The sequence below is a fragment of the Tympanuchus pallidicinctus genome, unplaced genomic scaffold (assembly GCF_026119805.1).
Source record: "Tympanuchus pallidicinctus isolate F22 unplaced genomic scaffold, pur_lepc_1.0 scaffold12, whole genome shotgun sequence".
Classification (NCBI taxonomy): domain Eukaryota; kingdom Metazoa; phylum Chordata; class Aves; order Galliformes; family Phasianidae; genus Tympanuchus; species Tympanuchus pallidicinctus.
This window is the reverse complement of record NW_026294637.1, coordinates 16,226,796-16,254,737: the sequence shown is the minus strand read 5'-3', so window position 1 is coordinate 16,254,737 and position 27,942 is coordinate 16,226,796. Positions and strand designations below refer to the sequence as shown.

The 27,942-nt window shown below is 42.0% G+C and overlaps 1 protein-coding gene across 3 annotated transcripts; it reads right to left on the bottom strand.

The window, feature by feature from the left end:
- On the bottom strand, window positions 1-27,919 carry RAB8B (RAB8B, member RAS oncogene family). 3 transcript variants are annotated; one of them, XM_052672055.1, is made up of 9 exons: window positions 27,720-27,918; window positions 14,184-14,244; window positions 13,472-13,532; window positions 12,035-12,112; window positions 10,897-10,986; window positions 10,050-10,115; window positions 8,132-8,182; window positions 6,596-6,620; window positions 1-202 (listed from the first exon to the last, which is right to left on the bottom strand). In XM_052672055.1, exons 1-9 carry the CDS (start codon window positions 27,841-27,843, stop codon window positions 183-185), a joined length of 576 nt encoding a protein of 191 aa, XP_052528015.1. In that variant the 5' UTR covers window positions 27,844-27,918; the 3' UTR covers window positions 1-182. The 3 variants fall into 3 exon arrangements, with proteins under 3 accessions (XP_052528015.1, XP_052528014.1, XP_052528013.1); XM_052672054.1 differs by lacking the exon at window positions 1-202 and adding an exon at window positions 2,419-4,138 and having other exon boundaries at window positions 27,720-27,919; XM_052672053.1 differs by lacking the exon at window positions 1-202 and having other exon boundaries at window positions 2,419-6,620; window positions 27,720-27,917.
- Between the last annotated feature and the right edge of the window lie 23 nt (window positions 27,920-27,942).

Genomic DNA, 27,942 nt, shown 5'->3' with positions numbered 1-27,942 from the left:
TTGCCTCTTCCTTGTATTTTATTTGTGCAAAGTATAAATGCGGGTTTTACAATCGTCACGCAGCAGGTGAAGCGGCCCAAAAGCATTCGGTTGCATTGGTGCATTTTTGATGTGAAAAGCACGGACAGAGCTTGCTCAGGCTTCTTGGGATAACACCATCCTCCATCTAGAACACACCAGAACTAGTTAGCTGCTGTGGTGCCTGGATGGAAAAAGAGAAAAAAAAGGAAAGAATAACCCCAAGGATTTGAAAACAATACTGAAGATAAACGTTCAACTTTTCCTTTAAAAAGGAAATGTATTAACATAAGCACAAGTACAGCATAGATGATTCACTGGCTAAACACTCTTAAGAGATGAGCACAGTGCCAGCAGTCCAACCGAAGTCTGCACACAAAGAAGTGCTGGGCACTGCCACCAATGAGGAAGGCAGCAGTGCAGCAGTGCTCAGCCCGTCACAACACCGGGCGTCCCCAGCAGCACAGCCTGCTCCGTGCTGCTCCACAAAGGCATCCCACTGCACTGGGGGATCAGGGACCCCATGGCAGCTTTCCCAGGGAATCAAAACCCATTCTGGAACAAGTTCAACTGTCACTAACACCACTCAGGGCTTCTCCTGAGACCACCGCCTCACTGAGGCCCTGCGGCTGCAGCTGTGCCACAGGCACTCTTGTGCAGTGCTGCCAGAAGTCACTGCTGCAGCAAGGCACTCCTGTCGCCTCCTCACAGAAGATGCTTGATAAGTAAGAGTGAAGAGTTCAACAATCACTGAATACTGACAGAATTTGCATTCACTTTGAAGACAACACAATAATCATAGAATGACCAAGGTTTGGAAAGACCTCCAGGATCATCCAGTCCGACCATCTACCGACCACTCATATTCCCCCACTCAACCATGTCCATTTCAATGTTCCTTGAACACCCCCAGGGTTGATGACTCCAGCACCTCCCTGAGCAGCCCATTCCAGTGCCTAAGCACTCTTTCAGACAATAAATTTTTCCTAACGTCCAACCCGAACCTCCCCTTTCTAAGGAACCGTAAAAGGAATTTTAAGATCTGACATTACATTGATGACCGAGATACAGCCCAAGAAGTCTGAAAGAGCCACCAGTCAACTAAGTTGGAAAGCATTATTCACAAAAAAGGCAGTTTACCAGACCATAAAACCAGGTTCTACACAAGTACCAATTGTGCCGGATCTGTAAGCGTGCGAGAGCTACTTTTGTAGTAACTCCTGGTTCACAGTCAAAAGACAGATCCAGAACTGTAATAAACCACCAGTTTCACGCAGCGTTAAGCATACCTGCTATTTCCTTTTAATAAATGGAGAATGCTAATTTAAAATGCTGTTGGGGTGTGCAGATGTATGCCACTTGTTTCTGTTTAAACTAAAAGGTTCTCAGAAGTAATTTTAGTACTGGTAATTATCTGTACCCAATTCAGATGAAGACAACTGAAAGATAAGGTTAAACAGTTGGTCCTAAAGCAGCAAACTTGTCTGCCAGAAGCAGCCTGAGTACAGAAAGCAAATGCCAAAGTAACAACAGGCATTAACAAGAAGCTAACTGCAGATTGCTCTTGTGGGACATAAAAAGACACAAAACACTATTTCAGCTAAATGCAGTTTACCACAGGAACATGTAAAAAGCATAAATTTTAGAAGCTACTTGTCATCCATGGTGAAGTAAATTTACTTCCTGTAAATTCACTGGGTTGCCCAATCGGGTGTCTCAACCATTCATCTGCTTTGGTCTTGAACAGACACAGCTGTTCTTTCCTTCCCTAATATCAAACCAATCATGACTTACAAACCACATGACTTTAAAGTCAAAAGCTATTGATAATACAATAGCAATCAAATACTTCTGTCAAATCTCTCCACACGCAGCGGTGAATAAGGCTCAGCAAGCAATACCTAACATATTGATGATATTTATGTCTCAGGTTATGTAGGAGTAGTAAGACCATGCCCTTCACACACACAAATAATAATAATCAAAAAGAAAACAGTCAGTTATCCCCGACTTAACAAGTGACTAAATAACTCTTACTCAAACTGGAGACCGTCTCTTACGTTATCTTTACTTCCCAAGTACCTTCTGAGCAGCACCTGTACCTTTCCATGATGCACTGACAAAACACTTCCTTATAAAACCTACAGTCACTGGAATAATATACTTAATTTCTACAAAAAGCAATCTCTCCAGGAATAAAGGACATTTCAGACATGTCTGAAGACCAAACAAGTTTAGGTGCAAACAAAACCATACAAGAATACCTGTGGTTTATCGCTGAAGTTACAGCTTTACATGGGCAAGTCAGCTGAACTACTACCCACAACAGACATCGAAAACACAGTGGAAATGCCAACCTTCTAACAACTATGTGGAATATTTCATACAAAATACTCCAAATTCTTTTCATTACGTAACTTTTATTTGAGACATATTATTGTAAAAAAAGTTCACATGGAATAATAAAACCATTAGAATTTAAAGTGGGTTTTTTTGGGAGGGGATTTTTTTTTTGTCTATACACATCAATACACAATGATTAGGCTTACAGGTTAATCACATGACAAGATCACTTTATCTGCAGGAGCTTTTCACATTACACCTTTGATCAGAGATAAAAATGTGCTTAAACACACACAGTAGAACACTTCTATTTCAAAATTAAGCAATTCCTCAAGGACTATACTCTCTAGTCTGAATTTAGTAGCTACATTGCATTAAAATAACTGTAATTGAAGTTTTATTTGCAAAAACATCTGTAAGGCCATAGGAATGCACTAGAATACTTAAATTCATCAGAAACAAGAAAAATCAGTGGAAATCCTGCTTTTGCGGAAGAGAGAAATACAAGTTTTATTTATAAGAATTTATAAGCAGTTCAGTGAATGGAGAAGAAAAAGACCTATTTATCATCACCTACAGACCAATCCTTAACAAGTTTAACGTTGCAAAATCTCAGTTACATTAACAGATAGCAAAATAACAGGGCATTTCCACAAATAACACTTATGCACTTTTACATATCATTCATGTACTTCAAATCAGTGTCCATTCACAATATTTTAATGCAATATGTATGTTCAAGAATCCTTTTTTCACTTGTGAAAATGACTGTGCCTTTTAAATGGCTTCAGCGGACTAGAAAGGGGAACGTACTTACAGTGGAAATAGTTTATGTAAAAAAGGGCACAAAAGAAAACAAAAAAGAAAAACCACAACTACAGGTCTGAAAATTCAACCAGTATCTTTAAGTCTGTCCTCCAAATAGAAAAGTTAGCTATGTTTCGAGTGGTTTAAGCTTTAATAATACTACAACTTCCAGTAAGACAGTAAGTAAATCAAATATTCCAGATACACTCAACAAAAACAACTTGTGCCTGTTTTGCTGAGCACGGACTGGAAGCTAAAACTGCAACGCACTGAGACCACATTTCTTTTTAAACCACTTAGAAAAATATTGGTCAAGATGCAGTACACAGACACAGGGCAGAGAAATATTTCAAAAAACCTCAACAGCACAAGCAGTGGTTTTATTCCATTAAAATCCACCAGAAACATCTGCTTCTCCTAAAAGCTTAATGGCAACCTCTGGAGCAAAACAGAAATACATTTGCTGCTTAATGAATAGTTCTGAGACTTTCGTACTAATGAACATGAGAATACTAACTAGTTGGCTGAGGTATAGTTGAGTCCTTCAAAATTCAGGTTATATAGATTTGAGCAAAGTAGCAACAGAGGCTGCACAGAACAATCATACTGGTATTAGAAAAGCCTGCAGTACCCAGCATCTGATGCCTAGGCAGAACACGTCATTTATCGTCACCCACTTGTCTAAAGCAAAACATAGCCAAGAAGTTCCCAGTAAAACATACAGCTGATTTGCACACGAAGATACAGCACAGCTTCCTATGTCTGACAAGGCAGACTGTAGACAGAAAGGTCTATACTGACCAGAAGTTAGCACACTGACAAAGTGCAGCCACTCAGCCATTTAATACTGCTGGAGAACAGGGGTGGGGGCAAAACAGAGAGAAATCTGCATTTTACCTTATCCATAAGACCACATGAAATTAGAATTCTTCAGTTTCAGCAGGGGACAACAAAATTGCACTAAATTCTTCTACAAATAGAAAAAGATGAACTTTACATGAACATTAAGCAAAGTGAAATATTTACTGCATCATTTTATCATGCATAAAGTGAATTTCCTATGGTCTTACCTCACATTTATGTACAGTTTAGCACAGCTAAATGTAAGAAAATAGCAAGTTTCCCCCCTCCCCCCCTCCCCCAAATACAGAGCAGATACCCCAATTCACTGCTGCTTCAAGAAGCACTTCATAGACTCTCCTACTTACAGGCTCTTTCAAAGGGAAGTTCATGGAGACTACTATTGAGTGTACACTTAACCACACAGCGAAGACAGGAAAAACAACACAAAGCATTCTGTAAACGGTGCCAAACACAGAACATGTCAGTTTTGGTTTGCAGACAACCCCTGAGATAAAAATCAAAGTATTACGACACCAAGTAAGTCGGAGGTAAATTACTGAAAATCAACAACATTCATAATTGGTGTCACAACACTTTCTGTACAGAAGCACTTTTTTTTTTAATTTCTGAAAGAAGAAAAAGAAAAAACATACAGAAAACATAACTGCTTCAGCCTGTCCAAGAACAACATCAAGGGTAGACAACCGAGCAGTTAGGGATGCTTTGACTTTCCACTAAACCTTTGTTGCCATTACGATTTTTAAGTGCAGCAACAGAAGATTATGAGATTCACCACCTAATTACAGTAACTATTTCTATTAAGCTACAAGCGGGGACAGGTTGATAACACTTCAGTCTTTATAGAACCAGCTACTACTGTTAGATCTTTTCAAATCAAAGGTCCTTTTGCATCTAATGCTATTGGCCTGTTCACTTTCAAAGTATTTACAACAGATCCAAGATGACAAATTCAGTACCGGACACCACGAATGAAGCAGTTATCTGCAGTAACAACCAATTCACTGTTTGCAACTTGACAACATTGTGAAGCAAAAGCAAGCAAGTCAGAGACATTACTTTGACAATGACAGAATGCACCTATCCCCTAATAACAAACATGCTGGACACAAACTTGTAATTAAAGCTTACAATGGTCCAAGTTTGGCACATCAACAGAACTAGAGCACCTATTTTACTTGCTCATCCAGGAAAAAATTTAGTAGACAATTAAAAAAAGTAGTAGGAACACAGACTATGTTATACAATGCTCAGTTGAGTAAAAAAGGCAACTAAGTTTCAACTCTGCTTCTAACAGTCTAGGTCACTGTACCAGTTTTTAATGAAAAAAAAAAGTCGTACTGCTTGAGCAGACCAACAAGGCTTTCATACATTCATCATTAACTGCATAACCAATATTACGTTCCAGCCCGAATGTGACCCTTTATGCAGTGCCAGAGCTTGATGAACTTCAGCAACCAGACAGGAAGCTAAATTTTGGACACCTTTTTGACAAGGGCTGATGCTTACAGACATTAACAGACCATCTTTATCATTAAAATAGAAATCAAAGTCACCGTTAGAGCAGTCATTCTGAGCAAGTGAATCCACAGAGTGGTTACTCAAAACTCATGCGTTCAGATTCCACAAGCCACTTAAGTGAGAGCAACGAGGCCAATTTGTGATGATCTCAACTCCAGAGTGTATTTCCTCATAAAAACAAAGAAAAGGTGCAGACAGTTTGAGCTAACAAATGGGAGTTAAGTGAGGAAAGACACAGCGTTTATTAAAATTACCAAAAGGTGCATCTGTGAAATCAGACAGTGACTGGCAATTCAGAACACAACTTTTCTATATCTGGTAAAGAAAGAAAAGCAACATACTACATTCAGAATAAAAGCCATTGCTTCTGCATGAACAGATTTGTGCATCTATGAGACAGAACTCACACAAATTGTTAAATGTCAATTGTTAGAGTAATTCTCATCACTATGGTGTCAACACCCACAATGCAGTCACGGCCATAAGTACACAGCAAAGAAAATAATGGAAGTGACTTCATCTGTCCTCCGGCTGTTCTGCTTTAAAATAAATTTGTTTAAAAAAAGAAAGGAAAAATCTGCACAAATCTGTTAAGAATCTTACTTACAAGTGAAACTGTGCAAATACGAATGTAAGATTGTGCTGTAACAGGCAGTAAGAGGCTAATATGGATGTGCAAAGTTAAAAGAAACATAGCAGCTTTGCAACAGGCAATAAAACAGAAAGTAAAAAAGGAAAACAAGTTAACTCTTGCATTTGTGTCTCCACTTCATAGCTTCCATATTTGAGAAAGAGGAGCCTGACAGAACAATAGGCTTAGTGAGCAAAATCCACTTGATATTTTGTGTATCGCAGTCTACGTTCAATGGAGCTCTCAGCAGCAGCTTGGTGGTATTATTTCTGAGGCTTTGTGACCCTGTGCTTTCAAAGAAGCAGGAAAGGTTCTAAGTGTGCTGCAGTCTATTGTTAAAAGTTCATCAAAGTAGCGTGCATCGAAAGAAGCTGCTCTTCTTAGATCGATTTTCTGTTATTTTTACCGGCCCACCTGCCCCCGATGAACTGCTGTCATTCTGAAAAAGAAAAGATTATCAACGTCATGAAATGCAACGTCAATTAAAACCCATTGTAGCTTTACTGATTTCCCCACTACATCTCCCTCTTGCAAAATGGTAACTGGAGGAATGGTCTGTTACAGCCTGAGCTTCTCAGTTATCCAGGCTCTGTTAATCACTTCGTAGAGCTGCTTATCTTTAAAAGAAACATTTGTCCAATGGTCCAAATCTCAAGTATTAGCTCAGGGAGCGACTACAGAATTTGACATTCAATGAAGTAAGGATCACAGTGCCACAGGGACAAAGAACACACCAGTTTCAGGCTGCTCAGTGGTAACGTTCACAGAAAATAAAGAACAATTTCAGGCCAATGCGCATTTGTGTTCAAGTAACTGCTTTGAAACAGAGAAGATGCATACACTTAAGATCAGCTTGAGTTCTAGCATCTGTGCTAGTTTACAGCATAGCTGTGAAATCCACTGCTCCTTTAACAGAAAATAAACTGCTTTTGCTTAATGGAATTTGCATCACTGAATCCTTGTTCACTGGTAATGGCAGTGATAGCATTAATGAATTTGTATATCTAAGTGACTGCAAATCAGCCTAAGAAATTAGCAATCAAATACGGCACCTACTGAATCTTGCTCTCTTCTGTGACAGGTAAATTAGGTAAATATAGTCTGCTATTACCCTTCAGAGTAAATGAAACACTAACTGTAAGAGCAACAATGCTTTCCAGATACAGAGCAATGAGCAACTAAGAACTGCCTCACTACATCAAAGCTGCATGTTATCTTATGACTTAAGAAAGAATTAAGGATTATGATTATGTCACAGAAACACTGGTTGAAAAGGTCACTGATCAGATCATCTGCTCCTGCCCCTCACTCGAGGCAGCACTGTGACTAACATTTGATCAGGCCAACTACAGATTTGCCTACATGAATTTTGGAAACTTTCAAAAACAGGCCCATAGCCCTATTCAGAACCTATTCCAGAGCCACGAAACCCTCATGATGATTTCCATCTCCCCCAGTGCCCAAGATGAAGCTCCCAAGCACCAGTTTGTGGTCACTGTTATATCAGCTGGCACCAGCAAGGAAAGTCACGACAACCTTTGTAAAATGCTCCTCAGATAGCTGCAGACAGCCTTCCCTTCAACATGCTAAGAAAGCCCAGGTCATTAAACCTTTCCTATGGATCTTGTGCTCTTAAGCTCCCTACTGGATGAACTGTCCTAGCAGCTCTGTGCTGGATGCTCACTTGATTCCCTAGGATGTTAGTTGAAGAACAACATGCTAAGAACTACAGTGTGTGTTTCAGCAGCAGCTCTGCAGCACAGTTTCTCCTAGCATCGCTGAGCTCAATGCTCTTCCCCACTCCCCGTTTTCCCCCTACCTGTTCACTCAAACTTGATATAGAACCCACTGCAATCACTAGAAACTTTTGGACAGGGCTACTACTAGCAAGCCAGTTATTTTGACAGTAATTTCAGTGTATCTACTTTGTATGCCACTGGAAATACAAACCATTTTTCTGTTGAGCTTTGTCATAATGTCCCGTGCAAGTGTGAAAAAAGCCTGGTGAAAAATAAGAAAAGAGGAATCAGTCAACAGAGACATTAAAAGATGTATAAGGAGTAGTCAGACATGCAAACATCCTGTAGGCTACACAGCACTTTGAGCTGCAAGGCACAGTGAACAAAAGCTGCTTATTTAACACTGCAATGAGCATTCTTTCAAAGAAAAAAAATAGTTTTAGTTTCTATCTTTCTCAATTTTGAAGCACGCAAACAGCTTTCCCAACTGCCTACTTCTTGGACAAAAAACATCTGTTGAATAGAAGGCTACACACATTAACTGGCTTTTTTTTTTTGGCCAAACTGTACTGCACATTGCAACTGGAAATGTACATAAAGTTTTGAGGCTGGTACACCTGGCAATTCACATCAAAACTGGCTTTCTTTCTGTCTTTCCAATCTCTCACTCCTGGGCTGCCTAAAGCCCTTCTTCCTGCTTACAACATTCCTTAACAAAAAATAAAAGAAATCACTCTGGCCACTCTGGCAACCTCAGCATCTCAGATTTGAGCATACAAAGGAGCAGAGAAAGTTCTGCAGCACAAACATGCTGCAATTCTCCCAAATTGATAAAAAGTAAGATTTCAGAGTACCTGGACATATCAACACTCTAAATACATTCCAGATTGAAGAAACTGTAAACCTTTACTCTCTCACTGCGCTCTGAATACATCCAAGGACAAAAGCACTTAATGCAAACAAGTCATTGCTAATAAAATTAACTAACTTGTGATCACAGCAGTATTACAAGTGTGCAATTCCCCACCAGTTTCACCTTCTGGTGGAAATGAAACTAAGTGGTTAACTGCTGAGTATCTACACCGATTGCATCTATTTATTCTTTCTTCGCAATTCACGTAACAATGTTTAGAAGTACTCATAGTCAAGTAGTTTGGCTATTAAATTAAACTGATTTAATAGCCTAGAAGAGCTAAAATGAAGTTGCAGGGCATGCCATGAAACATAAGTGTACCTTCCAGATGGAAATGGAAAGGTATGTACCTTGTATTAGGAGACTGTTGCTATCCACCATCAGTATTAGTTGCTAATACTCACACTTCTACTGACTGCCAGAAGAATCATTATGATTCTGAAAATCAGGTCCAGCACTCTTCCCGATGCAGCACAACGCCTCCAATCTGAATGAATAAATCTCAACGTATCTGCCTTCTGATAGCATACTATTTTCTTGCTCACGTTTTTCATGAAGTTAACATCCTCACACAACACTCCCTGAGATGATAATCGTGATTCATGGTAAAATAGATTTGATTTGAGCTACTCTACCTTCCCAGTTTATTTCCTAATGCTCTTGCAAATATGGAGCTGGTGTTTTCAGCACGGCATTTGTTTGCAAGAAAACAGACTGCAGATCTATAGATTGAGTAGTCTTAGCTTTCTTCCTCCTCTAACATCAGTTTATGACAGTCTATGCTGATGTTCCGTGTTTACAACAGAAACCTCAGTCTCATCTTCATAGCATGCTTACTAGTAACCTGAAGACTCTTTGGCACAGCAGCACGTTGTTCTGAAAATAAAGAATCTCAAAGGCAATTTCCTCCACAGAGCTTGGTTTAAAATTCTACCTATTTCCCGTCCAAGAGCACTTGCAATTGAAATTTAAAGCAACTGTTACAATAATAGCACTCTGTTAACAATCCACTTAAAAATAATGCCAGACATTACCAGAAAACAAGAAGCTCTAGGTTTTACAACAGCTTTCTAAATAGAACAAGGTTGGTAAGCCAGGAACCAGGTGTGATTTCATGTCCCATACCAGTCAGTCAGCCCATTAGTTACCAATCATGCAACATGCCTCCACAGGAATATTCACAACACACACCTAAGCATAAACACTGATCTCTTACCTCTTCCACATTTATGCTGGATTTTGCACTTGTCTCCAAAAATTTGATTCCATAATCAATTGCTAACTGAAAGAGAGATCAAAATTTTTCAGCTGTTCCAAAGTTCCTTTGCAAATGAGTATTTCACATAAGTTCTCAATACAACAGGTGGCGCAGATGGCAGCAGGCTTTGCAAACAAATGAAGCTTTATTTCTACTTTTCTTTTAATAAAGCATTAAAGTTACTGGGCAAACAGAAAAATGTTAAACCGGGCCGCATCTCCATGTAAATTCAAACCCCTCAAAAAGATTAACTGCTCACAAAGGACTGAACTTTTAAGACCCAAAACCACTGAATTAAAATCTTCACTGCTATGTGCACGTTGAACAGATAAGTACCTAAAAACATCCTCTAAGTTGTGTTACTAACCATTGTACTATTTCAGCTGGATACATGGTGGTGTTTATTGCATAGTACTCTTACATTCTAGTATAGAATAGCATTCTATTCCATAGCATTCTGTTCTTACTGAACTAGTTAGTCTCACCCTATACCTAGAAGGGCCAGTAACCACCACACTGAGCTGACTAAATTACATACATAGCTTTTTATTGAGACTTAAAAGACTTCATGCTATAGCAAAGCTGAGCATTCTTTAGATTCTTCCCCTCACATCAAGGATAACTTTAAATTTATTCAAACTCAAACGCAGACTTTTAAAAACAAGCCAAACTTATAACATCTTACATCAAAAACTTCTAAAACAAGAGGTGTGAGATGTGCTCTCCACATGTGCCTAAAAGCAAGTATCTTACAGCCAGAATCCTAAGAAAAGCTGGCTTCTGAATAAAGTCAGCCTAAGCTTACCTTCTCCCCCTTTTCTTTGGAGACTTGTCTCTTTTCATTCATGTCACATTTGTTACCCAGGATCATTCGCTCTACATCTGAAGAGGCATGCTGAAGGGAGCAAAAGATGTCACCTCTTAGACACAAAGAGCACCGTGATTTCAAAGAACTCCTCGTGTCAAACCCAGCCACAGATGGGCATCATCTTTTCTAAAACATAACTAATGGCAAGGCATTACTGAGAAAGGTAATGACTTTTGAAACAGGCAATCTAATATTGAAATAATGAAACAGCTTTGAATAAAGATTCCTACATTCAATCTACTTACAATAACAAATTATGTGTAACATTACATTGGGATTGAGGTATCATTACATACTACGTTTCCATTTTTAAAATAGATTATTAATAAATGATTAAGTAATTATAAAAAGAGAAGTTCAGTGAGAACACATTTCTAGCCCAGTCAATATTGGATCAAATTGATCACTAATACAATAAACTTGCTTATTTAAAGAATAATACTAAAGAAAAGCCTATGGATTTATTTTTTAGGGGGAGGGGCAGTGGCACACAACATATATACAAAAAAAACACCAAAAAACAAAGAACAAGAAAACAGATTCTGTTACCTAACTACAGCTTCAATAAAGATAGGGCTTCTCCTCTAACTTCATAATTATCTCACTCTAATTGACAGCATGTCCTGTTAAATAATTCACAATGGTTAAGCTTTCTTTCTGCTAGACCAAATGAAAAGGATAAAAATCTTTAATTCTACAAACAAAAAAGCAACTGGAATTAGACAGATCTGTCATCATCTCAGTGCAAAGAAGGAGTGAGATCTCAAGGTGCATAGCCTTTCCACACACAAACCCAAAAGCAAGAGAGCAGCACAAGTCATAGCAAGATCAGTTTTGAAACACTTCACTATTACTTATTAAACCTTGGTTTTCAACCATCCACACCTACAGGAAGGAGACAACATTCTTCACACTGGTAATCAGTTCTGCTCAGTGCATAGTCTAACTTGGTCATAAACACGTTGGCTGCTGTCGTGAAGGTAAGTTATTATCTTACCATTATTCTTCCCTGTGAAATCTTAAGGTAGAATGATTAAGTAGTATTTTCCAAAGCCTCCTTTTACAAAGCACCTACCTCTTCAATGTTTCTTATCCAGTTTTTTATGTTGTCAAAAGACTTTTCATTTGTTATGTCATACACCAGCATAATTCCCTAAACAAAATTAAGAAAATCTAGTTAGATGAGCTAATAATATTGGTTGACTCCTGATGTTTGCCATTCGATTGTACTCACAAGAAATTTAACATAGGACTTACAAACAATAATAATTTTCAAAGCACTATGCATTTGCTTACCCAAAAATATTACTATTTAACATCTCATGGCACTATTAGATTTAGAAACACACTACATAGAAGCACACTACTAATAGGAAGCTTTGAATTACTAGCTTGTAGTCAGGAATAATTTACAATCCCTACTACAACAGCAACCAGGATTGCTGATGTCAAGTTTAGAAGCAGCCTCTCTAGCAGAACGACAAACCTGTGTGACCTGTGAGTCTGCAGATTCTTTCAAGAAAGATCACCTCAGGTGTTCCCACAAAAGCTTCAGCTCTTTCAGGCAGTTATGCATGTGAACTAACACAGGCTCTCAACAAGCTGCAGAGCCTGTGAAACCACACAACAGCTGCATTGAGGACAGCCTGCCAGGCTTACCTCCATTTCTCATTGTGTACCCAATCACTCTACTAAGAGAAAACAGCCCTGGACTGGGAAGTGGAAGAAGACCAATGCCAAACTATTTTTAAGTGAAAAAATGCTCAACCAGAGCCACAAGCAACATCTTTGCCATTTGTGTTCCTTGACAGTGGAGTTACCTGAACCCACAGCCAGCCTACCGACAGATCCATTCATGGAAGGTGCTAGGAACACATTGTAGCAGCACAGCTAGCCAGCAGCAAGTTTAAATTAAGAATGACTGGACCTACAGTACCTTAAATCATGGATCTAGGGTACCTCAAATCATGGCATTAAGAGCCATTATACATAGTTGTAACAAGAACCATGAAGACAGCTATTTGACTTCAAGTCATTCTTAATGGAAGCAAAAAACCCATTCATGTTACAGGTGATTGTATTTCTAGTGCAGATTCTGTGTTCTCATCTGACGGTAAGCAAAAACAGAAGAGAATAATCAACTCAGTAATAGAGATTATTGGAATTAAAGTCATTTACTACTCATTCTTCAAATATTTCAAATGTATAAAAGGGTTCATTGCATTATTAAGCCATCTAATTCAAGCTTGGCAACTTAGCTTCTTTCTGCAATCCACACAAACGGTAACTATATTAAAAAAAAGACTCTGAGTTTTGCCACAAAAAAACAACAACTACGACTAGACAATGTATGAGCAAGTAACACAAAACTAAACAGAACAAGAAGAACACTTCATTCCCCAGAGCACAAGTGACAACTACCCAGTTCTCCAGCAGGAGACTTACAGGATGCAATTTTAGAACAGCACAACAGTTACAGTAGCTGCACATAAACTTCATGAAGGGCACTCACCATGGCTCCTCTGTAGTAAGCTGTTGTGATTGTGCGGAACCTCTCCTGGCCTGCTGTATCCCTAAAATCCAAAGAAAAGCGATATTTCATTGAGATATGCTTTTTTCCTCATGCTTTTCTGTACTTAGAGCTCTTTTTAAAACTGAATAGCAATGTTTTGATATTCATTAATTATGGAATATACCACCTAGAAGCAACATGCCTGTATTTCTTCAGCCCTCAACATCATCTTCACTTCCAAGCTGTCATACTTACAATCAGTGATTACAGCAGCACCTTAATGTGGCATACAAGCATTTCTATGCAAGCACTGCGACCTCAGCATTACACAGCCTTTCCTAGTATTACCAAAGGTAGCTTGATGCATACAATTCCTGAATTAAATACATGAAAACACGCAGCAGTACAATCACAGAACCATAGAATCTTTTGAGTTGGAAGTGACCTTTAAAGGTCATCTAGCCCAACTCCCTGCCACGAACAGGGACATCCAGAGCAAGATCAGGTTGCTCAGAGCCTGACCCAGCCTGACCTTGCATATCTTCAGAGATGGGGAATCCACCCAACCTGTGCCAGCGCCTCAGCGTAAAGAGCTTCTTATGTCCCATTCAGATCTCCCCTCTTTTAGTTTGCAACAGTTTTCCCTTGTCCTGTCACAATCCTGCTCAATGATAATTCAGAACTCACTGAAAAGTTACTTCGGAGTACTTACCATATCTGCAGTTTGATTTTCTTCCCATCTAATTCTATGGTTCTGATCTTAAAGTCAATTCCTGCCAGAGAAACATTAATTTTGTGGTAAATGAAAACGAAGCGCTCCATTTCCTTTGTACAACTTGTTAAATACAAACTTAAAAAAAATAATTATTATTCTAAACAACATCTCCAAACAGACCAGTGCTTTCACCAGACTATTTTAGCTTTAGTGTATCTAAACCTTCACTATAACATAGCTTAAACCACAACTGCTCAGGTCCCACAGGAGGCCGCCTGATCCTTCAATCCCACACACCTTCCTTCCCTCCCCTGGTTCATCCAGTGTGAAGTTGACAACCTGTTTGTCCTTCACTAGATCTCACTCAATTACTTATAGTTAGTCACAGGCTGTAAAAGATGCTTTTTTGGTCCCCTCTTCTTTTTTCTCATTTTCTCATTTCTCACCTGAAATTTAAATGACAATTATCAAGAGTGTCTTCAGCAGGGAAGTGCTGTCTCTAGCTTTATTAATTTAACCATAGCTTAAACAGAAAGCACTGGAAATAAGCCATGAGATTATTATGTTCATACACTACAAAGTGACACAATGAAATGCAGGCATTCATTAAGTTCTTGACTTTCTTTCCTCTCACGTGCAATATTAATACTTTAATAGACTGAAAACACTGAGTTTCAGCTGCTTAATATTGGTGTGCTACATGCTTAGAACACATCAGCAGAAACACACATCATACCAGCACTTCTACCACTGCACAAAATTAACTGCATTGATTCAAAATGCTGAGATTATTGCTACAATCCTAATTTCCCAAGACTCACAAATGGATTTACAAACGGATCTTTTTATTAACCTACATTCCACCAAAGCTAAGAATGTGCCTACTTAAAAAACAAACCAAATCAACCCCACAAACCCTTCTTGTAGGCGAGGGAAGTTTGGAAGGTGTTACCATTGTTTCTATCATCTGTCAATAGAATTTTGTATCTACCTTGCCATAAAGATTTTCCCTCTAACCAGGTACAACATGTGCTGACATCACACTTCACTGTTTGTATCTGAGAATGAATCATCTTCGCTCTTTATTTTCTCCCCAAAAGTTATAGAAGCACAGTTTACTTTTTCAGTAGAGGGGATCGTATTGTGGACAACACTAAGTCAAAGCAATTTTAAAAGCTTTTTGTGTGCCTGGGCCTGAAATCTGACTGTCAAGATTACAGTTTGGAGGCTACCATGGCTAAAGATAATTCTGTGCTCACCATAAACTACCAGAGCTAAAACACAGCAGGAGGAGACTCCAGCAGAGATGGCATCCTGAGCGCGAGGCTGCACTGCAGGTAGGAGCCCTGTGCTGACTGCTTTCCTGCAGTTACTCATTTCCCTTACAGTACCAGGATTTCCAAAACAAGACGTGCACAAAAAGCAGCTTCTCAGAAATCAAACTTTCTAGTAGGAACTTCCCCAAAATTCACCTTGAATAAAGACGAAGCTAAAAGAAAAGCAAAAGGGGAAATCCATAAACATCTGCCACAAGACAACCAAGTTTAACAAACGCGACTGCGACTTTCGAGAAGCTGCAAACTGCAAACTGGCGCTGCTTTTGTTCTTTTGCTTCAGCAACAGGAAGCGGCGAGCTGCAAACGTTCGGAGCAGGAGCCCGGTGAGATGTGCTACCACTTCCCCTGAGCACAGCCTGTGGCTGCCTGAGCACTGCTCTGCTTACCGAGCTGCGTTCGTGGCACTTCAACACCTGAACCACCACGGCATTTCAAAAGTCATTACTGGCAGAATTTCCTACCTTGGTGAATTCTCTGTTTGCACATAATTAGGCAGTGGGATATAAAAACTTGAAGAGATTAAAAGAGCCATTCGCGAATCCAGAAGTTTGATTGCAAAAGATCAAAAACTTGCAGCTCTAAAATGCAATGTGCAACGCTCTCCTGTCCAGAAGGGAGGAAGAGCCCTGCAGCACTGGGATGCCCATCTGAAATTACGTTCCAGATGTTTTTAAGGAGATATAGACCTTGATTTATTTTTATAACGCAAGGGCAAACAGGATAATTACTTGTAATGGCCAAAGTAGAGCCGGCACATGGCAAAGTCTGGGAGCAGGACTTCTACCTAGTGAATCTGCAGGTACTAGACAGGAGTAGAAAACTGTCTATTAAATGAATTGCAGACTTGCAGTTTGCATGGATGAAGTCTGTGCTGAGAACTGTGTTTGTTAGGACTATAACTGTTTATACTTCCACTGTAGGATGGGGGTAAGAGGAGCAGAGGGTTTAGTGCTTTCAGATCCTTGCCAACTATAGGTCAGGGGTGCATCCTCTCATCTCATTTTACTAAGGATGACGATACTTTCTTACACAGCTTCCACGAAAACTGACAACAGCTCATTCACACTGACTGAAATGTGTGCACTCAAAAAGTCCGTGTGCCTCACAGGTTTGGATGCACACACACACCAGCCTCACCTAAGCCCCCTGTGACTGAGGCCAGAAGTCACATCCATCCCACACACCGGGCTCTCTGCCACCATGACTCCACTCTTTCCTATGCCCCCACGTACACTCTCCTTATTTCAGCCACCAGGGCAGATTTTACCCATCGTTAAGCTACAGTGCAGCTGTGTGACAACAGGACTGAACAACATCACAGATTCAGAGGTTCCTTCTCCATGTTCAGTATCAGTATTTTTCTGCTATCAACATGTATGATGCAATTCTTGCAAGAACTGAACAACCACTTGAGCAGCAAGGCTGAAATGGTTCCTTTTGCTCCTGTGGTTTCTGGAGCAGCAGCTCAGCCTCAAGGCACTCCAGTTCTCTCCTCAGCTGAGACCCTCACCAGTCAGAGCTGGGATGTCTGTTTTTCAGTGCTAGGCCTGCACCACAACACTTCCCTGCAACACACCACTGCTTGGACATACAGGTTTTGTCTTGTGCTCCAACACAAGCAAACCTAAATAGAGGATTCTGGCTGGAGCCAGTACATCAGTACAGCAGCTCCAGCTGCAGGGAAAGGCTTCTCCACTCTTTACTGCGCTCACAACCAAAGGCCGTGGAAGGGTCATGTTCTTCAATCATACAAACGGTTAAAAAACTCCAAATCCTTAGTATTTCTCTGTATGACAGTTATCCAGTATATTAATTTCACTCTTCATGTAGCTCAACAGCAGTTTGCAGCAGCTGGACCTCACCAGTGAGAAAGCTGTGGATCAGCTGGCAGTTCTGGTTGACCTCAACACAAGTTAACTTAATAGGTTTCCTATTTCACTAAGTCCATAGAGTGCGTGCAATTACAACAACAAGCTTATCTTGGGTGTATTTGTAGTAAGACATCAACCATGAAATTTAAACCTCTCAGGATGCAAATTAAGTGTCAGTCTCTGATTGCATATAGTAGCTGCGTACCTACAACTGGACAGTATTTCTTCAACTCTAGCCAAGCAATATGCAATTTATGTTAAAAAAAAAAGGATGAGTCCTCAATGTCCTAGTATTTTAAATGGTTTAGGTTTTGTTTTTAATACATAAGCCAAAGGAATTTTTAGAAAAAAGGCAATTAAACATCCTGAATTAGCAAAGCAGCAGTGAAAAACATGAATACCTGGCTTGCTTGCTCAAGTCTCATTTTTACACCCGTCTGTCAAAGAACACAGAAAACGCATCACACCATCAGATCTCATTTATCACACTGAAGACTATTCTGCTTGAACTGCACATAACTAAAACCCCAAGCTCTTAAGCAAGAACCCCCCACTCATCTAAATCTTACCTTATTCTCCTGAAGCAAGAGTGGAAGAAGCAAAATTTTTAAAGGGAAAGAAGGTTTTTTCCAATGGCTATGGCACTTATCACCAATGGACACTGATCACAATCAAAGTGAGATCATCACAAGGCAGGAAAGGAGGCAAGGTACAAACCCTCATCCTTCTTGAGCAACACAGCAACAGAATGACTGGAATCTACACAGCAACTTTCAAGCTGAGCTTGCTCCAACTACACTGCACTGCTCCCCCCTATCACACTGTACTGATTTGTGGAGTTGTGGGAGTTGGTTCTTTTTGCTTCCAATGCATACAAAGACAATTTTGCAATTTCATGGCAAGATGCAACATGCAGCTCTTCCAGACAGACAAAAGGAAAGGAAACTTTTTCCTGCAGTTGCTCAGAGTAAGGCTGAACTAAAAACCACTTCAAAATGAGCATGATGACTTGAAACCTACCAATAGAAAGAGGAAATGAGAAGAGGCAGATGGCTGAAAATCAACACACTTTACGTTCAGCTTGTTGAATACTGCAGGCTTCTGGTTCTTGTGAACAAACAGCAATTAAGTCACAAATATCCAAAGTAGGAAGCTGTAGGAAATAGCTACCAGCAGGATGGCTGTTCCCAGCAGTAGGATTCATAGGTTTGGGATCAAATGAGTTATTTTCTTTATGTTTTTTGTTTGTTGTTCATTCCTCCCAAGACCCTGAGACTCTTTATGGTGCTCCATCATTTATCTACTGCTGTAGATTCAACCAGTACACTGATGCCTCAGAAAGCTGGTTTCACATTCCATCTTTCTTGAGGCATTTCCAGCAAACCTAGGAAACGACCGAGGAAGAAACAAGATCAGACTATGAAAAGCAGGGCAGGGAACACTTGCAACATAGCAGCGTCATAGAGCATAATGCTGAAGAACGAAGTCTAGTCACTTTGAACTTGAACTTCTGGCTTTAGTCCCTAACAACATCTGCACTGCATTTTCAGATGATCTCAGCAATTTCTATCACTTTGTTCATTCAAGATGCAGTTGTTTTTTATTGCCATCACTGAAAATACAGATTAACATCAGGCACTGCACCAGGGTGAAGGTCAATATGTTTTTGAAAAGTTGTAAGATTAATTTATTTTAAAATTACACAGAAGCATAACCAGTTTTATTCATTCTTTTACAACTTAGAGAGAACAAAACTGTACTCAGTCCCTTCCGGGTAGCCTGTGAGAACACAGAAAGTGCATCCAAACTACGGGCAGTGCAGGCTGTGTTGGGTTAGCTGGCCTTTCATCAGCTTATCCCTCACCCCTGCAAACAACATCACACAGTTTTCCTATGCAAAGATAACAGAGCAGTGTCTTGCACCTTTAAAAATATTAATAGACTAAAGATCATAAAGGAAACTTTAACCACTACACTGATAAGCAAATACAAGTGGCACAAGGAGGCAAGGCAATGAAGAACGTAGGTGCCACACACATATAGCACACAGTGGTTTCCTGCTCTCCAGCACTTAAAACTTATTACCAAGATGCAATCAATCTCTGTAAAATTCAGCAAACTGCAGCTTCCTCCAGCACAGACCTCCTCGGCTGCACCACAGCTCCCAGCCAGCTTCCTTTAAGACAAATTACTTGCTATTAAAAAAAAGCAACAGGACATTCAGAATAAAACTGGCAATTAATGGAATCAGACCTGGTACACGCTGGGACAGCTCAGCAGCCCATGGTGTGCACTGACTGTCACAGTGAGAAGGAAGCCCGGTGGCCCGCAGCCAGCGCTGCAGCAGAGCTCCTATGGGCTCAGCTGCCACTGTGGCTTTGGTGTGAATGCTGAAAGGTCTGCAGGTCAACTTCTCACAATTCTGAATTTTCAGAGTGCTTTGAATCGCATGATTTTAAACACCAAAAATCCCCCGGTCCAGCTTTACGGAACATTCAGTAACAGCAGTAATGAATTTCCTTCTACTGCTCCGAGTATAATTACAAACCTCCACAACTTCCCAGGGCTGGGTCTGTGGAGGTGTATCAAACCTAGCCCCCATCTGTTACTCATGCAATGGAAAATAAACCGCACTTGGTAGTAACTTGGCTTTATCTAAAATGACACAGATTGAAGCTGCCTTACGATACAGACAGCAAATTTTGTTTATTTTAAGGATTATTTATAGACTGGCTAAGGGGAATTCACTAACTGAGCTGCTTTGAGAACATATTTCTTTCCAGTCAACACGCAACTGGGAGCAGCAAATATTTAAACCCTCCCCACAAGACGTGATCTGCGACCACAGCCTTACAGGCAGCCAAAGCTACGGCAGGTGCTGCCATCCAGCAGTGATGACTGAGCACTTCCCTCTGTGGGTCAGGTCAGTTTTCATTTGAGTGAATTCCGTAATTCAGCCTATCATCATCTGATGGCATACCTTAGAGAAAAAGTTGGCACAGCCACAGCTCATCCACGAGCAGGAGCCCACAGATTCCATGGGGCCAACCAGGAAATGAAAGCCCTGAGCTCACAGGACCAAAAGGCAGCTGGCAGGTAGCTCCCAGGTATGCCTGCACGGACCTCACCAATGCTATCACCCGAGCAGCGGGTACGCAGGTAGATGCAGAAAACTTTGAACCAAGGCTACTCTGAACTAATTATCTATCAGCAAGAAGTGCTTGTTTCATCCAAAAATTGGTATCTTAAGCATCAAAGAGACTGGAATAAAAACTTATTGAAGAAAATCTTACATGATCAATGCTAGCCTTGCCACTGTGATTTAGAGGTCACTGCTCATTACTGATGGGCTGTTTCAGTTGCGATGGTGAGAACAGCCAGGAAAGATGAGGTTTGCTTTGGTTCACTAACTTCAGGTCCAGGTGGAACTACATGACTGTGCAGTCGGGAACTGAGATGCTATTCCTTTTTCAAAAAAGCCTCCTGAAGTTGAAGGGCTCCCAATCAGTCTGAACATCTGTTCTGACCTCGTTACTCAGAAGGAAGAAATAACGACTGCTGGGACCATACTGCTGCATACTTACAATTAAAGGAGCTGCCAGGAGAAAAACTACCATGCAGTGTTGCAGAATTCAGGATGTAAAGAAGCAAGTCATTATCACTTAAGAAACCCTTACAGTGCACAAACAGTGCCCTGTGCACCTCCCATCCCTGCAGCTCACACCACAGTGCTCACACAGACCCTGCCAGCTGCAGGCCTGAGACATAAGAGCTGATGAGAACAGTCAATCTACAGCTTCATACTGCTGTAACCAATACCCATCCTGCCCAGCACCCCCTTGAGAGACTGAGGGTTATCGAGATGCAATCAGAGACCAGAGGAGAGATGAACTGGATAATGGTAGGCAGTCAGTACAAATTACAAATCAGTGCTATACAGTAAAAAGCAATTTGGGAAGGTGAGCAATACGCCAGGAATAGCCCGCTCGTGAATTAAATGGATAATACTTACTTCACAGAACAGAAACTTGCCACACTCTCCAGATCTCTAAGGTCTCCAGGACAAAAAATACATCTCACGTGGGAATTACCAGCAACACACAGAGATAAACAGAGGGAGAAGTGGGGGAAGCATTCAGTTCACAGCTTTGTTACCGATGCTCTGGCCGAAAAGACCTTGGTTATGTGCAAAGATGAAAGTGTCTCATTCAGTAAGAAATACATTCCTTAAGACTGACTATCCAGTAAAGGACTTTTACTCAAAGTCTGAAATACGGCCATGTTTTAGAAGAGAGCACATGAAGTTCCTAACAAAGCAACGCACAGAGAGGCAAAAGGCTAAGCAGAAAGTTTAAAGTTACAGAACTTATTTTTGAAGATGGCTCTCTTAACAGATTTTGAAATATCATTCTCAAAAGAGGCTTTTTTAAACTCATGTTTTCATGTGGGAGTAAGTGCACGGGGATTTTTCTGTTAGGGAAGTGAAGGACATGGGGGAAGAAGGGCTGCTTTATTTAACTGCCTATATGAATAAGAAAATAAGCCTTATTTGAAAGACTCTTACTACCTAAACCACCAAGCAAAACCACGTAACTTACTAATCAGGGCCATGCTCATATTTTTGATGTTTGCTTTTCATTTATTCAAGGTTCTGTTAATGGCCACTTCACCTTCTTTTCCTATATTGGATGTTCACAGTACTTCTGCTAAGCCAGAAAAGTTTTCCAGCCAGTGGTTACTGTGACTTTCTGCTTTCTTCCACCCTTGCCTGGACACAGATGCCTTCGTCTTTCATCCCATCAGACGTCTCAGCATACAGACAACAAACTGTGTCAGTAAAGAAGAGCTCTTTCTCTCTGGCAGATGAAAGAAAGGAAGATTTTGCACAGTGAGCACAGCAGCTGGTGGCAGTGTATGTACTCCCAGGCTGGTGGTCAGCTTGATTTCACCCATTTTCTGAGTTCAAGCTGCATCTCCCAAGAAGCAAGACTTGGTGCCCAGCCCCAGTGCTCTACCTGCTCTGCACGTTCTTACAACACTGCCACATACACGAGAACACAACCAACGTTCTCCATCGGTTTTATTCTGTGGTGCCCAAAGCAGGTTTGTAGAATAGAACAAAACTAGGATAAATCACCTTAAACTTGTTCAACTGCTTGCTCTCCCTGAGCAGAAGTCCTCTACGACACACACGACTTCGGCTGCCTTTAATGAGGTGTCATAGCCTCATTTCGGAGGAAAGCTCGCTGTAAACCACAAGATTAAACTGACACCAGTTACAACTGTTGGTGAAAAGCTTTAGAGGTACAAAGCAAACACGCAGCTGGAACAGGAAGTTGCTAGCTTGAGTTCCAACTCGCATGCAACTCAACGCCTCTGGAGCAACCCTGCTTGTACAAAAGCTTTAAGCAGTGCGAGCACATGCAAGTTATTCAGTTTGTTCACATTAGGAAAGGAACAGATTCATTGTACTGATCTACGGTCACTTTGATGGGGTATTCAAGCTACCACAATGTAGTAAGATCAACAATGGTATCAGTGGAAATCAGGTATCTGTTAGCAATTAAATCCTAGCACATGAAATAAAGCTTCATGATAAATACTGCATGTACTCTTCATCACCTATTATGAATTCCAGTTAAATTTGGGAAGAGGTCAGGACAAGACATCCTTCTAAAAGGATGCCCTAATGCAGATGCACTAAAAAAAATCCCAAAGAAAAGCTCTGAGCCCTCAGCACTTCTCTCAAAGCCTGCACCAACCAAAAGACACAAGTTCCCTACACTTGTTCAATGCTGGTCTGTATTCTTAACTCCACGTTCAAACCACGCCACAAAGCAGCTCTGAGCTGCCCTGCTGCCACTCAAATAACCAGACAACACATAACCAAGAGACAGCTCCATCTGCCAATTAAGTAGAGGCATAAAACAGTTAAGACATCTGTCACACTGCTTCACAGTAACACGAAGCAAGAAAGCTGAAGAAGTGTTTTTAATAAAAACCAAGCAATTCCTCTCGTACTGGTGCTCTGCAGAATATGAAAGAGTGGCACAATCTCATCAGCAGATGAAAGCCAAAGTCTAAGCTGACTTGTTAGCAGCTATCAGATGTACAGTCAGAGGAGACGCTAACTGGAATGTTTTCAACCTCAGCTGTCTCCAACTGCAGAGCTTCTGATTATCATGGAAACATCTCGCAGATCACCATCACTGTACTCTGCAAACCAAGCCATGCTTCCAGATTCAGATTTGCCTCCAAACTGCTGCTTGCCTGCACTCCACTGCAGGCTCTGACCTCCTCACACAGTCCCAAGCACTGCAAGACTTGCACACGCAGTTCCATCTACACTGCAGCACCACTCGAGTCACTGACACTAGTCTCACTCCACAATCTCCCTTACAATTCCCTAATTATAACTACCACTAATGAAGTGCCACCTACAGCTCCTCCCTGACTTCTCTTTGATGATCTATCATCATGTTTTCTTCTGCACTCCCACCATCTGAAGAAGTCCAGGAAAATGAATGAGAACCAAATGAATGAGAACAGCGGGTACCAAAGAGGGGGAGGAAGGCAATCATCACCACAAGAATAATTATAATAATCCAGCACCGCCCTCTTTGTCTATCATACATTATCTGCAGGGCAGAGCAGAAATATTCAAAGAGGCACAGTTTGACTTGAGCATGCTACAACAATTTCCACTGCATGGTACAGAGATTTCACTGCAAAAGGGAAGTTGATAATTCTGCTTGTTCAGAGGATTTCCATCGAAGTGTTATAAGGTCAGCACACACGTGCTCAGCTGCTGGAGCCCTGTCCTATTTTGCAAGATGAAGGCCATGGAAAAGTCACTTCTGTAAAACCAACAAGTCAGTGCGCTGAGAGTTGAAACATCTCCTACGGGCAACTTCCTGCCAAATGCTGATATCATCTTGGATTAAAGAGTAAGCACAGCGTCTTGTTTCAGTCAGCAACCCCTTGTACAAAGTCAGAAAAGCTATCAGCTAAGAGATACTTCACTCCCAGAGAAAACAGCTTAAACAACAAGTTGAAAGAGACACAAAGAATAGACCTTATTATTTGGAATGATAAACCCAATCCAGTTTTACCAGCCAGCACTCCTTAAACAGCAAGTTGGGATACGCAGAGACTTCTAAATTAACGCTCCTTCTTCGCATGCACCACACTGAAAATACTAACAAAATTCATGCCAGATACTCCAAGATAAAGTTTTGCTTTAGGTGGTGTTCAAGTACGAAAAATAGCTGACAACTGCTCTTTATTTTCCATGCAGAACTGTGCGAAAGCAGAAGTTTCCACTCAGGAAGCAAACTAAATAACACAGCCTTACATAACATGTTTCCAGGGGAGAAGGTTTCATCCCATGTTAACGACGAGATGCTGATCCTCACAGGGAGCACAGCATCCTTACGACTTGTCAATTCTTTTAGAGGGTTTCCAAACAGAGCTACAAAGCCCTGTGTGAAAATACGCAAAGCTGCTGACCACAGGCAAAGCCCCAGCAGTGTGGAGTAACACAAAGCATCACCTGAGAAAGAGACCAGTGGCTCACTTCTCATACTGACGGCACAATCTGCTAACCAGTTCAGTTACCCCAAGACAAGGAGACAATCTCGAGCCATGAGGCACTTCAAAAACAAAAAGGACCAATATATTACAGTAAATATACGTGTGCTGCATTCATATCCTACTCCTCATGCAATGATTGGCCACAGAGCACAGGCTGGAAGCCCCTACTGTCTGAAACCACACAGCCTTCATTACACCACTAACAATCCTGAGTAGCAAAGTCAAGGGGACCATCTGCAAATCTCCAAGCAATGTACCAGCATTTAGCCTGAAAGGCTTGCTTTGCATGACTGCAGAAGAGAAGAGAATCGGCAAAACATGCTGTTCAGAACAACAACACAAGCATGCCAAGCAAAAACAGAGTAACTACAGTTCATCTCTGTAACAAACACTGAGCCTAAGTTATTCAAATATTCCAAGTAAAACAGCATTTCCATTTTTCTCAGTGAAAGAAGTTTCCGTTGCTCTTGTAACTGAAGCTAGTAAACAACAATAAGAACAAATACATTTCAAAGACATTTGGTGCTTAGATGTTTTGCAGGCCCTTCCATCATAGCACTGCTTCGGCACAATACAAGACAGAAGACAACCACAAGTTGAACACCACACAGTTAAGAGAAGCCTCTGACTGCCCCACCTCTCACAGACAGTGCTGAGGTGGAAGGCAGATCCAAAACACCTCACGCATGTGCTGCCTTCTCAGACCTCCAAAGTTAAAGGAACTCCGGCCCTGTCAGGAGCAACAAGGGTCAGGAAAGGAAGGAGGGCACCTCTGAGAGCACACAATACAGTGCGTACTCATCAAAATCATTGTGAGCTGAACGTGTATCTCACAGGAAGCCCCATCCACTTTTTGGAGAAGCTACAAACCCTGGTGGCTTCCATCACAGTGAGAAGCAGTGTACTTAGTTCTGAACGCTGATCTGGGGACCTCAGTTTCAACCAGCAGGAGCATCCCCTCTCCGCAGCTCCCTCCACACCACAGCAGCCTGTGCTCTATCCACCAAGGAATAAACTCAGAACCGTTACAGATTTCCCTGAAGCACATCAGATGTTATCAGCCGTGACGCTAAAACCGAGTGGCTCTGACCAGCCAGCACGAACTCACTGCCCCCCTTCTGGATAAAGAAAAAGCACCTGTGAGAACACACAGATCAGATCTACGTGACTGAACCAAAAGTGATACAGGCTACCCATGAGGAATACAGAAGGAAAAAGAAAAAAAAGAAAAAAAAAGAAAAAAAAAAGAATACTTCTATTTAAGCATGCAAGGACTTTGTATGAACAGTTTCCCTATTTTCTGCATTGCCAACTCTCCTCCTGGTAAGTGCTTTGCTAAAAAACAACAGGACAGCAAACAGTACGAACAGGAAAATGCAACTGAAATGAAATGACATTTAGCACCTGTGGAACCAAAAGTACATCTCAATTTCCAACTTTCATAAATTATTGCTAATAACAGGACCCTCGTAAAAGCAAACACTCAGGAAGAAGAGAACAGACCCTACATAACTAAGTTAGGAAACAAAGAATCATACCTGCAGTCCTTGAGACATTGAGGTGAATCAGGGAGACAGAAAAAGAACCATGCCAAAAAGCAAAGCAGCTGAAGAGCCACCAAGATGCATGGAGGACACCATTTCTGTCAGCCATCTCTTCCCATGTACGAGAAGTATGACACTGCCGTAGGCTTTTTTGGAATCCTGCACAGTACTTAATAAGGCTTAAGACTTCACATCTACAACACAGAGCCAAGTGCCTTTCTAGGTAAGCTGCTGCTCAATTTCTGCTAGCTGCTGTTATGGAACAGGGCTGAACAGGGCTGCAAAGAACAGGCAGGGAGAAACAAGAAGCCACGTGTTGCTTCAGCTCGGTGCCTCCATTTCCTTACCGCAAGAAGAGTTCACTCCTTATCTCAGTGTTACTCTTCAATTGCAGCAGCATCGCAGTGCTGAACTCACACACTCTGCTGCAATTCACCTCTTCCTTCCCAGAAGAGGAAGCTCGGTTTTATTCCCAAAAGCAATCCCAGCTACGAGCAGGTCAGCACAACTCTTGAGCTCCATCTGAGATCGCAATGCAGCATTATCTCCGAGAGAAACTTTAAAATTCCTCTTACGATCGTTTGAGCAAGAAGTCCTTTAAAAGTGGCAGCGCCTGACACCTCACCAAAGCGGATCGGCCGAGCTTCAGTTTTTGGCAGGGAGCTGCCTCTGCACGCTCCGGCATTCGGGGCCTTCTTCCACGTTCTGGAAACTCGCACACAAGCCCCAAACGCTCCGCAGCGACACAACGGCTCACAGCCCGCTCGCTCTGCGATCCGTTACCGCGGCGCCGCGTTCTGTCCCCGGGCCGCGCTTCCCACGGACCGCAACCTCCCCCTCCCCCCCCCCGCCCCAGCCGGGGCCGGAACGATGCGCCCGAGCCCCGGGCCAACTGTTGATGCGGCCGCGGCCCGCGCACAGAGCACCGGGGCGCAGAGCGGCGGGGCGCGGCCGCCCCTCACGGCCGGGGGAACCGCGCGGCGCCGGGCACGGAGCGGCGGGCAGAGCAGAGCGGGGCGGGGCAGGGCAGGGCCGGGCCGGGCCCCGGGGCGGCGGTTCCTCAGCGCGGAGCCCCTCCGGCCCTAACGGCCCCAAGGCTGCCGCTCAGGCCCTGCCCCGGCGGCCCCTCGCGCCCCTCCCTCCTCGCCTCCCGCCCGCGGGGCCCCGAGGAGCCGCTCGACCCCTTACCGATGGTGGAGATGAAGGTGGTGTTGAAGGCGTCCTCGCTGAAGCGGAAGAGCAGGCAGGTCTTGCCCACGCCCGAGTCCCCGATCAGCAGCAGCTTAAACAGATAGTCGTACGTCTTCGCCATCTTCGCTCGGGCGCCGCAGCCGGAGGGGGCGGCCGAGGCGGCGCGAGGAGACGGAACGCGGCCCCGCCTCTCCGCCGCGCCCAGCCCGGCGGGCACTGC